This window comes from Nannobrachium achirus (genome assembly GCF_963921795.1).
Source record: "Nannobrachium achirus genome assembly, chromosome: 22".
Taxonomy (NCBI): domain Eukaryota; kingdom Metazoa; phylum Chordata; class Actinopteri; order Myctophiformes; family Myctophidae; genus Nannobrachium; species Nannobrachium achirus.
Window position 1 is genome coordinate 41,663,514 of NC_137829.1, and position 13,572 is coordinate 41,677,085.

The window sequence follows — 13,572 nt, forward strand, 5'->3', positions numbered from 1 at the left end:
GGTATCCCGAAGGCCTGGGATTAAAGGGGGAAAAATTAAAATATCGTCAATATGAGCGCATGAGGTGTGTAATTAGGGTATTTTGGGGCTGCTGAATCCATTCCAACCATTAGTTATCAGTAAAAATGACTCCTTGGCCATAAAATAGGCCACGCTTACTTTTGTATGTCCATGAGACATATATTTGCAATTAAAAAATGGTTGGAGTAGGCGGGTAAGCAGTTACTAAGCACACATCATGACACACAGGATAACATGATACAATCTGACAAGGAACACTCAAACACAGGGTTTAAAACATATAGGGACTAACAGGACACAGGTGAACTCGAATGACATGATTGGCTAAGCCTTAGCCAATAGGCCTATTTTATGGCCAAGGAGTCATTTTAATTGAAAACGAATGGTTGGAATGGATTCAGCAGCCCAAAAATACCCTAATTACACACCTCATATTGGCCATTTTTTATTTTTCCCCTTTAATCCCAGGCTCAGGGTATCCATTTTTTATTTTTTCCCCTTTAATCCCAGGCTCAGGGTATCCCGCTACCCCAACTTTGATTGGCTCCCACAACGTTTCCAGAGAGAGTTGCCATTGAGAAAGTTCAGAGGTGATAGTAGAGACACCTTTATGAACACATTTGTGAAGAAAGATATTGGAAATGATTTAGTTCCCAGATTGGTCCAGCATGAGGCTAACTTTCCCTTACTAAGTAGAGGTTCACGTTTCTGATGTGGTCCTCCCATGTGCCATCAAATACCATTCATAGCATTCTTGTGTAGATGCCATCCAGGGCCCTTTCCTGCTGTATTAGTGAGTGTCCCATCTCTCAGCCCCATAAAGCAGTACTGAATCTACTGAAGCCACAAACAGCCACCTCTTGAGGTCATCTATCGCAGATTGCCACTCACCTTATCCCGTACAAGGCATTTCAGGCAAGGGAAGTGCCCTTCGGGCCTTCAGTTCCTGCTCTGTCGAGGCAGCTCAGGCAAATTGAATTGAATACACAGTAGTTAATAGGCTTATTTTTATTTATGTGCTTCTGTTAATCCAAAACATGAGATCATTAAGCATTCAAAATAAATTACATAAACATTCAACAATTGAGGAATAAAATTGTGGCCAATGGTAAAAGTTATACATTATAACAATTAGAAACAAAGACCTAGTTCCCTTAATTCAAATACCAATAAATGCCAAGCATGTATTTTATGTATATTACTATAGATATTTAAACGTTTTTTTTCCAGTGTACACACAAATCACATTCAATAACGTACCCACACAAGTCTCACATCGACTTCAACTACTGGAGCTTAAAGGCCCAGTACTGTTTATCCCACAATAAACAAGCTACATATCCAGTCTTGTCCTGCCTTCACATTGTCTTTCATTACATTCTACAGTCAGACAGATGTACTGTATGCTAAAAGGACAGAGCATGTTTAAGGGAAGGTTACAACTTACAAGCACTAACAGGGGGACATCACTGATACACTGAATCTGTGGTTAGTGTCAGTGGTACAAAAAATATTCGCATCAACACTCAACACTATTGTTACAGTAAGGCAAATGTTTTTGAATGTTCTAGTCTTAAAAACCAGTTCCTTTAAAAGAGACCCTGTTCCATCTTCACTGCTCAAATTGGGAATAAACAATGCAAAGGAAAGGGAAAGTACCGGTATGTAATCTGAATGTGGAACATGGAGATGCCACTGAACCTACAAAGAAAACAAAGCATCCCATCAGCAGGTTTACAGCAGTTACCCATCACAATATCCAGAAAGTGACACTTGCAAACATAATATCATCCAGAACAGATTGAGCATGGGAGTACGTCAGAGGTAAACGTGGAGAGATATGACCTGGTAAGACACAACTCCACATTAAAATGGTACTCCTAAGCGTTTTCCTTTTCTTTTTATACAATTTCAGTGGTTGTGTGCCTTTTTCTAGATTTCCCACTTCTATGCCTCCAGTGCAAATTTCCCAGGGTAGCAAAAAAAAAAAAGCTGAAAAAGAAGGCTTGATTTTTAAATGGGACCTAATTCTCGGTGGAGTCTAAGAACTCTTCCTCAGTGATGAGCTCCAGCCTCTTGAGGACTGCATCTGTGCTGGCTGCTGGGTAAACCGCTACTGGGAGGTGGGGCGAAGAGTTGCTTGGCGAGGAGCTATCCAGGCGAGGGCCCTGGAAGGAAACACAAAGCGTGCAGAGGAAGGGTGCCAGCTGAGTTATGGACGTCAGGGAGCGTTGTGTAAGGAGCGGGAATTCCAAGCGCTCTGTGGAGGACTCCTCGCTCAACCCGTTTAGCGTCTGAAATGGAATGACATGACATCATCAGTATGGGACATGGTCATTATGTTTTGAGCCTGATCATCACCCACACAAGGTGTTAAGCTGGCTGCACACTGCTGCGTTCTTTCGTTGCGTTTTGGAAAATCTGGAATCCGCAAAAACCCTTTTCAGGCCGAGGAGAGAAGAGAGCAAGGGACCCAGTGGCAGTTGCGAAAATTGGAAAAAAAATCAACCCTGGTCTGAAAATAAATTCCGAAACGGGCGGCAGTGTGCAAACGTGATTTACATAACGTGAGGTCGTTTTTTTTAATTTACGTGCTTCGAAGTTCGATCCGATATTCGGACAAAAAACGCAGCAGTGTGCAAAAGACCCTTAACCCATTTAGGCCTAGAATTATTGAATGCTTTAACCAGTGAAAAATAGCAGATATACAAGCTCACAGCGCGCTGCAAGCTTGTGGATCTGCTATTTTTGAAAAAGTCGTGAAAATGTGTGCAAATCTTTGAATATATGTATTTTCAAAGCGAACGTTTGTAACTCAAATTTTGCTTCTGGGTGGTCCCTGGAACTAGATATTTTGAAATGGGGGTCCGTGGCCAAATACATATCATTTTGGGGGTCCTTCACATGAAAAGGTTTGAGCACCACTGACATAGTAGTCTCTCAAGAACAGACTAACTGAGCGCCAGTTAAGTGAAAAGGACCTTTTCTTTGACGATGGCTGGCCAGATCGCTGACATAGAAACATCGTTTTTTTTTCCAAAAATCTTAGAAGGATTCAAAAGACACTTATAGAATCGGGTCAAAATTCAAATTTTCACGATAAAAAAAATAGCAGATCTACAAGCTCGCAGTGCGGCACTCGGTGCCGCGCTGGGAGCTTGTATATCCGCTATGTTTTTATATTTAAAGCATAAAATATTGCGTCATAATGTGTTCAGGCCTAAATGGGCCTAATGTGTCGTCTACCTACCCCGTATCTTTGCTGTATTCTTTCCAGTACTCTGGCCACATGAGGCTTGGATTCCTGCTCTCCCTCCAGAAGAGCACTCTCTGGGCCACTGTAGCGATCTACATCCACCTCAGGGACGAATGCCCAGCGATACCTGCACATAGACAACCCAGCCCCATACACTGCTTGTCAAACATAGGGCTGTCACGATATGACATTTTACATGACGATTATTTGTCACTCAAATAATTGCGATTAACGATTTAATTGTGTTTTTGTCGTTGACAATTACATTTCTGTTTGGCTTTTAGGCTTTGAAGTTGCACATGGTATATATGACACATAACCTAAATATACAAAGAAATTACTGACATATTTGACAACTTACTACTTAAAAAAGGACAATGATAGTGGAAATAGCCGATCTACAAGCTCACAACGCGTCGCATCGGAAATTGTAGATCTGCTATTTCCACTATTTCGGACATTTTTCAACATTCACGATTATGACGATTATGACAAAATAATTGCGATAATGTCAAATAATCACGATTAGACGATTATGTAATAATTGTGACAGCCCTAAACATACAAATATTTAGAGGTTGGCATTCAGAGATAGGATGCAAAATAAATGAAATACATAAGCAGGACACCCAAGCAACATGTTCCAGTGTTGTGCTTCTTACATCTGAAAGAGGGGCATCCTTCCTGGAGGAAAAGCCAGGGAAGTATCTAGAAACTTGCAGGCCGACAGATACATATTCAACTCTGGCTGGGAGAAATGTACCGGGCCATTCCTTTCGAGTGCACCACGCACCACTTTGGCCAGCCTAGGTCGTACACAGGGAAATATACATCGTATTTGAAGCTGGTATATGTATGTAAAACTTGTGACACAAAATAATGAAGCAGAGTTTTGTCCATCATAAAAGACTGATGACAAACTCACTTTGAAACTTCTTTATCTTCCTGAAGGGCTTTCTCTAGCCGTACAAACGTTCGGATCTGGAGAAAGAAAGTGCAGAAAAGTATTTAACAAAATAAAAAACTAACATTTTATTACAGGCTAAGGAATCAAACATTGGCAATTTGACACTCTTTCTCTGAAATGTTCAGGGTTCCCGCACATTTTTACCAATGCTACCAAAACCTTTCCAGAATATTTATATATACAGTGCATATCACATGTGATTGACTTCAGCCTCAATGCTGCTCTGTGATGGTTTCGCACCTTAATCCACATTGCTTCCTTCTGTTTCCATGTATCCAATTTCCAGGCCTATATAATAATTATTCATTGCACATAGGTGCAAGCCAGGCAGTGTAGCAAAATCACACCCAGTGTGAAGTGAGCGGTGCCTTTGCGGTGCCTTCGGCTGTTAGGTGCTGTTGAGATGTTGTGACACCCTGAACTGAACCGATTTCAACTCTGCTCTAAAAGTGGAGCATGCATCGGCCCTAAGACTGTTATGATAATGAAAGATTACCCATCTCAACTTTTTAATATGCTTTGATGAAAGCTCCAAAATGTGTTAGCCTGAGGTAGAAAAGTAGAAATGGGCAAACCTTGAGTAAACCGTTTATTTTTGTAAGTTTAGGTTTAAAATAGACTATGAGCATCTATGACCATCAGAGGAAGCGCACCTGCTCGATATCCAGACGTAATTACAAAATCTCAATCCTTAAGATATAGTCATTGTGAATATAAGGGTGTGATCTTACCAGTTCAGTAACCATGATGGGCCAGAGGGAGGTGAGGTGCTGAGGTGAGATGCGTAGTAGCAGGACGCGGAACATCAGGAAAATCTGAGCGGAAACGGCGGGAGTCTGGCTGGTACGCAAGGCCTCGGTCAGACGCTCTGAAGAGAAAGCCACTTTGAAATATACAGTATTGTGCCTTGTATTGTCAGTATTGTTCAACCTGAAAGTACATTCACACGCATACCTTGAATAAGGGGAAGATAGAGATGATACTGGTCTAGTTCTCCACTGAACATGGCGAAGGCCTGGCGCTTCAGCAGCATGGGCCTCTGGTCTGCACTAGCGAACAGTTTCAGGGAGCCGCTCTGCATACCTAGAAGGCACACATGCACACAAGGCAAACATATAGTGGAAAACACAACACATATCCAAGCATATAACTGCATTTGACATTTGAATCGGAGACGGATGACATCTATACTACAGTGCATATCACATGTGATTGACTTCAGCCTCAATGCTGCTCTGTGATGGTTTCGCACCTTAATCCACATTGCTTCCTTCTGTTTCCATGTAAAGAGGGAGTGTGGGAGTGGGTGAGCAGATCCAAAAACAACCATTCATGCTCACAAACAAAACAACCGCACTCAGGCTAGGCTTAACTAATGAAAGATTCATGAAAATGAAGATAATTGTAAAGTATATATTATAGGAGAAATGAGGCTGAGGCCATATTGAAGCTAGGAAAAGGTCAATCTAGCAAAGTCAAAAGCAATGAAATTGTACAAAGAGTCGATCATTAATGGCTGAACCCATATCTAGGTCATATGCACTGATATAATATTGCAGGTGGCTGGAGGTACAGTTAGTTACTGGGGACTCGTGCAGGCCTTTTGTGAGCTCAATTTGCGTACATCAAGTCATAATATGAGTGTAGCTATGTCTGTAACAATAGCAATAATCTATCAATTGCAGAAACCTGGGTGTAAATTAAAGTATTAAATTATAAAAGGTGTCTCAGAAATATTGTCTGTCTACTCTGAAAAAAAGTGCCAATTCCTAATTTACATTCCTGTCTATTTCGTCTACTCTTAAAGGACAACTTTGGTTTTTAACAACAAGAGTTCATATTTTAGATTGTAATTAGAGAAAAGAAAAAGTGAGTTAAAATGTTTTCATTTGCTTCGTTCTATTGTTTTATTGTGTTTACCGAGCTAAAATGTGGGGCATGCGTAGTTGCGTACGCATGGGGGCATGCGTACAAGTGGCTAAATACTGTATGTATTTTTAGACACAATAAGCCAGCAGTTTCCTTATTGCTTTTGCAGTAACACTTCTAGCCCCCATAAGTCACATCTAACCACGAAAGGTTGCGTTGTATCTTGGGAATGGGCTTATTCTGTGTAAAATGACATATTTAGCCACTTGTACGCATGCCCCCAACCACTGAAATAAGAATCTCTAAAACAATAGAAAGAAGTAAATGAAATCATTTTAACACGCATCTTTTATATTATTAATTTAATCTAAAATATGAACCCTTGTTGTAAAAAACTAAAGTTGTCCTTTAAAATGTGACAACACCTCTGCCTCTGAGATAAGCTCTCAACTTTTGAATACTCATTTCTGGAGGCCGTACTTACTCATGAGGTCCTTGAACATGGTCTTCTCATGGGTCAGGAGGTGGTCAACGATCGATCTCCAGCTGTAGAGTCAAGCACCGGCCGTTAGATTAATGAATTCAGTCATGCTATATATTAATCTAATCCTGACAGAGACAGAACAAATAGTATTTTCTATACACAAAAGGCACACTGAGAAGTCAAACAACACTTATATTTAACAACAATTAACTGCTCAGTTTCAATGAAACAATGAGTTGTTTAGATTTGTTCTGTTAAAATAAATTAAGGACACCCATATCCTTACTGCGGTGTGCAGGAGGCGTCCATGGTGAAAAAGAGTGGGTCCATGAAGAGCTCAAAGGCCTCTTTCTTCCAGGCTCTTTTGGTGTAGGCGTACCCGCTCAGGTTGCTCAGGAGCTGAGCACCTGCTCCAAAACTGGGCATGTTGTAGGCACTAAAAGATAGGGAAGAGAAGCGGTGTGGAAAATAATCATTTGCACTGAGACCAGTAGAGTGGAGAGTTGTCGTGCAGCCAGTGTATATCAATGAAAAGCAAGGACGATTTAAAGCTACAATTCCAACATTTTGTGTAGGGATTGGGGATGTCTCCAGAAGGAGAAAGATAATTGCAACGATGTCCGAACTACAATAATGTCCAATAAGCAAACTGGAGACCACCACTACTGTGTCGGTGGGTCCATCATAGACCCACCCGACACAATAGTGTCAGTTTTCAAAGCATTTCATTACCAGTAAAGAGCAGGGGTATCGTTCTTATCCAATTGGATACAGTCATATTTGAATTACACATTTTTAACTGGACCAAGCATGACAGCCCAAGTCCTGTCAAAATATTATTAACATGCAAGAAAGAAGAGTAGCAAAAAAAGGCAAAAAAAAAAGAAAGAAAAAAGAAGAAAACCCATGCTTTAGGCCCTAAATCATGGGTTTTCTTCTTTTTTCTTTCCCTAAAGTTTAGGGGGATAAAGACTCTTGACACACACAAATCACCGTGTCTGGATTTATTTCTCAACAACGAACTGTGAAGAGTCGGGGTTGCTTATATCAAACCTACACTCTATTAGTGCATTATGATATGACTATGACATGATATGTTGTAGCTTGCAGGAGCCAAGATGTCCCCACTAGGCCTGATAGCCATTGTTTTGGTACATCCTGTTGTTGCTATAGTTCAGCTTGTCCTTGTACCAGCTAGAATATAAACTAAGCCTTCCAGAATTAGCTTAGGTCACGTACAGTACAGGGAACCTGAAGTCATGCTTACCTGTGGTTCTTCAGGTAAGGGAAAACATAGTACATGAGCCGAGAAATGAGCGGAACTGCTTTCTCCTTTTCATCGCTGCGATACACCATGTCCAGTAGCGGGGCCAGAATCTACGCAAATAGAAAGCATATTAAAAAACACTTAACAGAGAGATCACAAATTAAAGGAGGGTTCCCAAATAGGTGGCCCGCAGGCCATTTGCGGCCCGGGGGGCTACTGTCTGGCCCCCACCAACCCCAGTAATAATGGTGGTATAAGAGCAGCATCAACACTAGTATATCGTCAATGCGAGGCGCTGTGTGCTTGTAGTTCGGCTGTTTTCACTAGTTTAAATCATTTTTAAAATGATAAAATGCAAAACTAACGGTTTTGGACATACAAGATTTTCAGCCGACAACGACAATATCTGAACTGTCACTGGAGTAGCGGGAACGCCACTGTCGCCCCCTGCAATGTTTTGGCCCTCGACTTGGTACCCTAGACATAATTCGGCCCTTGGGGAAAACTAATTGGGGAACCCTGAATTAAAGGGAAAAAAAACTAAACTAAGTGTCTTCGTAAGGTTTTGGAACTACACAGCTTCACTTGCTCCTTGGCATAACGTTTCTAGGACTGCACTGGAAGGATAGCACAGCATTCTTCCAAAAGCTATTCCCTCATTTGGGTGTTTTGATGAGGACGGTGGAGATCGAGAGAGCGGTCCAACATGTCGGTCCAAAATGTCCCACAGTGACCCATCATCCTATCCCCAAATGATACTGTTTCACACGCACGCACACGCACAGAGTTTATCTTACCTCAGCCAAGAGTGCCAGGGCCTGCACGCTGTAAACAGAGGGGGCAGAAGAGGAAACCATGGTGCTGCCCTGAGCCACCGAGTCTGGAGAAGAGACAGGAGCAGATAGAATGGATAGTGGTGGAAGAATAACTGTAGGCAACTTCTCAATTCAGCTGTCCTCTACAGTACTGCTGCCGTAACAACCACTCACGAATGCTGCTTCAAGTGAACGCACATGGACATCATTTTCTTGATTGCTAATTAGTAAACTTAACACAGAAGTGTATTGAAAATATATACAAAATGTGTTGTTTTTGTTCTTGTTGAAGAACTGACCATTTCTGCAACCTGGTATAACAGATGACAATTAATGTGTAATTGTGTACCCTATGTAGAGACTCATACAAGTATGTATGAATGGACATATGCCTGTGTGCAGTAACATTGCATGTCTTAATGCATACATCAACTGTAAGTATGAGTGAAATGTCTGTATCTTTTTCTGTGTCTTCATTGGTCTATGTTGTGTTTGACATCCAAAGTTACCAAGAAGTTCACCTTCGGCCTCTGCGTCTTCGGGCTCCTCTGTCTCAGGGCACACCTGTGATTGCACTTTGACCTCCAGGTTGCGGCTGAGCCAGCTGGTCTGCTCCAGAGACGATCCAGCCACGCCACCCACTGCTTCCAGGATGCGCTGAGTCACTTCCTGTGTGATCATTGCCAATGATCGTTATCATACACGCTCAGTCATTTATAAATATATATAAATGCACCATTTATTTAAGAAGCCCTACACCAATGCTGGAAGAAGTACAATACCGCAAAATAAGAAGTACTATCACGATGTCACAAGTAAAATTCTCAAAAAAAAAAAGAAAGAAAAAAAAGAAAGAAAAGCATTCAAATTCAATATATTTTAAGTTTTTGTCTTTTCTGCCTTTATTTGATGGTACAGTGGAGATTGACCGGAAACAGGGAGAGAGTCTGGAAGTAACAGGGTCCATCAGGCTCGGGAATCAAACCGGGGACTCGCTGTCAGGCTGCATCAGAGCCTGTGGTACGTGCCTTAACACATTGGCCGCCATTTTAACATTGACTGTATGGCTCTCCTGCCATTTTGTTTAATAAAAAAAATGATATATTTTTTTTATATTGACATTTTTCCTAAATTCTGTATTTTTTCGACAATGTCATACAGAACCTCAAATGAAACAGGACAAACTCTAGTCTCACCGAAAAATAAAATAAATAAATAAAAAGCTTTTTTTTCTATAGTTGCAGCCATCTCAAAATAGCCATTTTTGACCAAAATCCAGCTATAATTGAAAGAACTGGAGATATTGACCTTTTTGTGATTGATGGCTTTTCGAGCGAATAACTCAGTTGATATTTGTATTTATGGCGTCAGGCACTTATCAGATAAGTGTACTAATGTAATTATGTAATAGGAATTATTTTTAGAATTTTCTGTTTAGAAAAATGCAGAGAAAAATATTTTTATATGCTATGTCTGACCAAAAACAGCAAGTTCACATTGATATACTATTACTGCTACAGTATTCTACAAGTCTGCTACAAGTCACTTGGGGGCGCTGTCTCTCTGTTTCTGTGTGTAAATGCTAGTTGCGCTCTGTAGGCCTACAGGTGCACACACACACATTGACATCAAAGGGGGCATGAGTCTTTACAACCAGTAAGACTCCCTAATCGGGAGATAAGCGACCGTTGGTCGCTTATCTCCACAAATATCACAACCTCCACCTCTCACGTCATACGGGTAGCCATAGTTACACCTGGAATGTTGAATCTCCATATATGGAGATAACCTACGCATCACACAAAGTCTGACCTCACCAGCCCATACTTGGGCATGGACGACTTATATCTCCATATACGGAGATGGCCATATATGGAGATACGATGACATCACAGAGTCCACAGCTGATGATGTGGCGTGATGTCATACAATACACAAACAAGCCCTATATAAAGGGGCAATTCTCACCAGGGAAGAGAGCATTGCCTGGAATGTTGAATCTCCATATATTGAGATAACCTACGCATCACACAAAGTCTGACCTCACCAGCCCATACTTGGGCATGGACGACTTATATCTCCATATACGGAGATGGCCATATATGGAGATACGATGACATCACAGAGTCCACAGCTGATGATGTGGCGTGATGTCATACAATAAACAAACAAGCCCTATATACTGATGCGATACGATGACATCACAGAGTCCACAGCTGATGATGTGGCGTGATGTCATACAATAAACAAACAAGCCCTATATACTGATGCGGAGATATGAGCAGGGCAAAGGTGTGACGTGTGACGTGTGACCGACCGACGGACGGCCGGTGGAGGTTTTCATAGTAAACTGCTCCCTGACGGTCGCAATAACACTTCTAGAATACACCTCTAGAATGGATTGCTATGACATTTGTTCAACAAGGTGATCAGCAATCTCTCAACACGTCGCTCTGCGACACTTTGAGAGCTTGTAGAGCTTGTAGATCTGCTATTTTCACATTCTAGCACATGTTAGAAAATGTCTCCCCCTGCCCCTAAAAAATCCTCTGCACTGCCCTGGCAAGAGCAGGGCAGACGCAGTTTGCTAACGAGGCGAGGCTGTAGTTGACGATCGCTTGTTGGCTGTAGTTGATGCTTGTTTTGGTGGAGCGTGGGCCAGGGACCCCCACGCCCACCTGGTTCCCTAAGTGTTGGCTGGAGACCAGGGGACCCCCTTTGTGAGACCCCATCGACAGGGACCACTTGTCCCTGCAACTGGATCATGTGAACTTTATGTAACAAATGATGGCTTATTGATTGATTTTACAATGTTATGTAACTCCGCACTGCTCTGGGAGGTCGGCGAAGCGTTGGACCCGCCCTTATTGGTTCCGTTAGAAAGGCGACCAGGGACCCCCACCTTTGCAAAGGCGATCATGGCTTGTTTGTGGACTAAATACCATTACAAAACTAATATTATAGCCTGGATATATGGATTATAACCCAGGGTGTGGATTCAAATCAACCATCATCATTATCAGGTACGTTTTAGAAGCATTTATATGGCGAATTGGCGATAATTGTGTGTTTTGTGTCTTGAGAGAGAGAGAGAGAGAGAGAGGCAGATCTCACTGATATCACTGTTTTTTTATGGGACTGAACACCATCAGGGGGTCCAACAGGGACCACTGAAACAGAGATATAGTGGTCCTGGAGGGAAGCACACACACACACACACACACACACACACACACACACACACACACACACACACACACACACACACACACACACACACACACACACAGCTGTTCTCACACTTTTTTTCTTCTCTTTTTTTTTCCGGCAGCCAGCCTTTTGAGCTCAAATGCGTCTTTTGCCAGTTCACTGTGGGTTATGGGGAGATTTAAACATTTGTATTGCAATTTATACATTATTACAGTATTTTTTTCAAACACACTTACTTTGATGTGTGATATTTTAGGTTCCCTTTAAGATAAAAGGCTCAGACTTTGTAATGGGCTGTGGAAGAATGTAATTAAACATTACATTATATAAAAGCAAATTCTCGGGACTATCGGGCCTGGCGGGGAACGACATTGGGATTTTCTCGGGACTATCGGGGGAGGCGGGGAATGAGTTAAAGGGGAAGACCACCCATTTTCTACATTTTCAATATTGAACTGTGTCATTAATATACCGACGAGGAGTCGTGTGGAAATAGAAAAAAAGTTCCCCCCCTTCTGTGATGCCTAGAACTGGAGGATTGATTGTGGGGTTTGTATTGTAAAGTACAACTTGATGACATCACACATTGTACTTTACAATACAAACCCCCAAATCAATCTTCCAGTTCTAGGCAACACAGAAGGGGGGGGGGACTTTTTTCTATTTCCACACAACTCCTCTAAGGTATATTAATGACATATTTCAATATTGAAAATGGGTGGTCTTCCCCTTTAACCAATTGGTCATTGGCACCCCATGTGACAATAATACTGTCTCTGATTCTGCAATAGTGTGGACCAATTATATGGTTGAAAATGGCTTAAGCCCTGCTTTAATGACTTACCTGAAGAGATGAAATCTCATTTCTATAGACTGGCTTTGTTGTGATTATTTGACTCTTCTACTCCTGATTTTATAGTTTTTTATTTCTTAATTTCTTGCTTTTCTGATATTATTATCTCTTAATGCTGTCTTACCGCCTTTATGCTATTGTATAGCACTTTGTGACACATTGTTCCTTTATTTTGTAAAGCATCTTGTAAACCCTGTTTTATGAAAGTGCTATATATAAATAAAGATATTACCAGGGTTTTACCAGGGTGCATCATACCTGCAGATCTCTAGTGTCCTTCTTATTATTGTCCAGGTTAGGGAGCCGGTTAACAACGTTGTCAAGTATTCTGTGAGACAGAAGCCAAGTATTAATTACCATGTCTTTTTTACCCTTTTATTGGTCTGACCATTAAAAAGGGTTACTAGCAGCTCAGGTCAAACAAGCAGTTTATGATACACTGTGTAAAGCAGTGGTTCCCAAACTTGTTTGTTTGTTTTAAAATGTATAAAAGTATTGATATATATATCGTCACTGTCGGGCAGAAACCTTGTATCTCCAAGTTTCAAATGTGTACGTCTTTTGGTAAAGCAAAGCCCTGCTTCATCATACAAGGCTGTCGCACAAAAGTAGTGAAAACAGCAGATCTACAAGCACACAACACCTCGCACCGCAAGGCGTTGTGTGCTTGTAGATCGGCTGTTTTCACTAGTTTAGTTAATTTTTTAAATGATAAATACCAAACGAACGGTCTTGGACATACAAGGTTTCCATCCGACAACGACGATATGTATAAAAAAAAAAGAAAAAAAAAAACAATCATTAAAATAAATAAAAATGTAGGAACCACT

General features: G+C 41.3%; 1 protein-coding gene across 3 annotated transcripts in view; it reads right to left on the minus strand.

Moving 5' to 3' along the window:
* Positions 1-1,026: 1,026 nt before the first annotated feature.
* dop1b (DOP1 leucine zipper like protein B) overlaps positions 1,027-13,572 on the minus strand; it is a 47,757-nt gene continuing 35,211 nt past the window's right edge. For 2 of the 3 annotated variants that reach the window (XM_080753424.1, XM_080753423.1), the window contains exons 27-38: positions 13,001-13,070; positions 9,189-9,348; positions 8,662-8,744; positions 7,865-7,974; positions 6,884-7,033; positions 6,598-6,659; positions 5,199-5,327; positions 4,976-5,112; positions 4,203-4,258; positions 3,940-4,083; positions 3,272-3,404; positions 1,027-2,315 (exon numbers count right to left, since the gene is read on the minus strand). In XM_080753424.1, coding sequence (XP_080609550.1) covers positions 2,046-2,315; positions 3,272-3,404; positions 3,940-4,083; positions 4,203-4,258; positions 4,976-5,112; positions 5,199-5,327; positions 6,598-6,659; positions 6,884-7,033; positions 7,865-7,974; positions 8,662-8,744; positions 9,189-9,348; positions 13,001-13,070 — 1,504 coding nt within the window. In that variant the 3' untranslated portion in view covers positions 1,027-2,045. The remainder of the gene's footprint in view (positions 2,316-3,271; positions 3,405-3,939; positions 4,084-4,202; positions 4,259-4,975; positions 5,113-5,198; positions 5,328-6,597; positions 6,660-6,883; positions 7,034-7,864; positions 7,975-8,661; positions 8,745-9,188; positions 9,349-13,000; positions 13,071-13,572) is intronic. The other variant, XM_080753422.1, reaches the window with a different exon arrangement.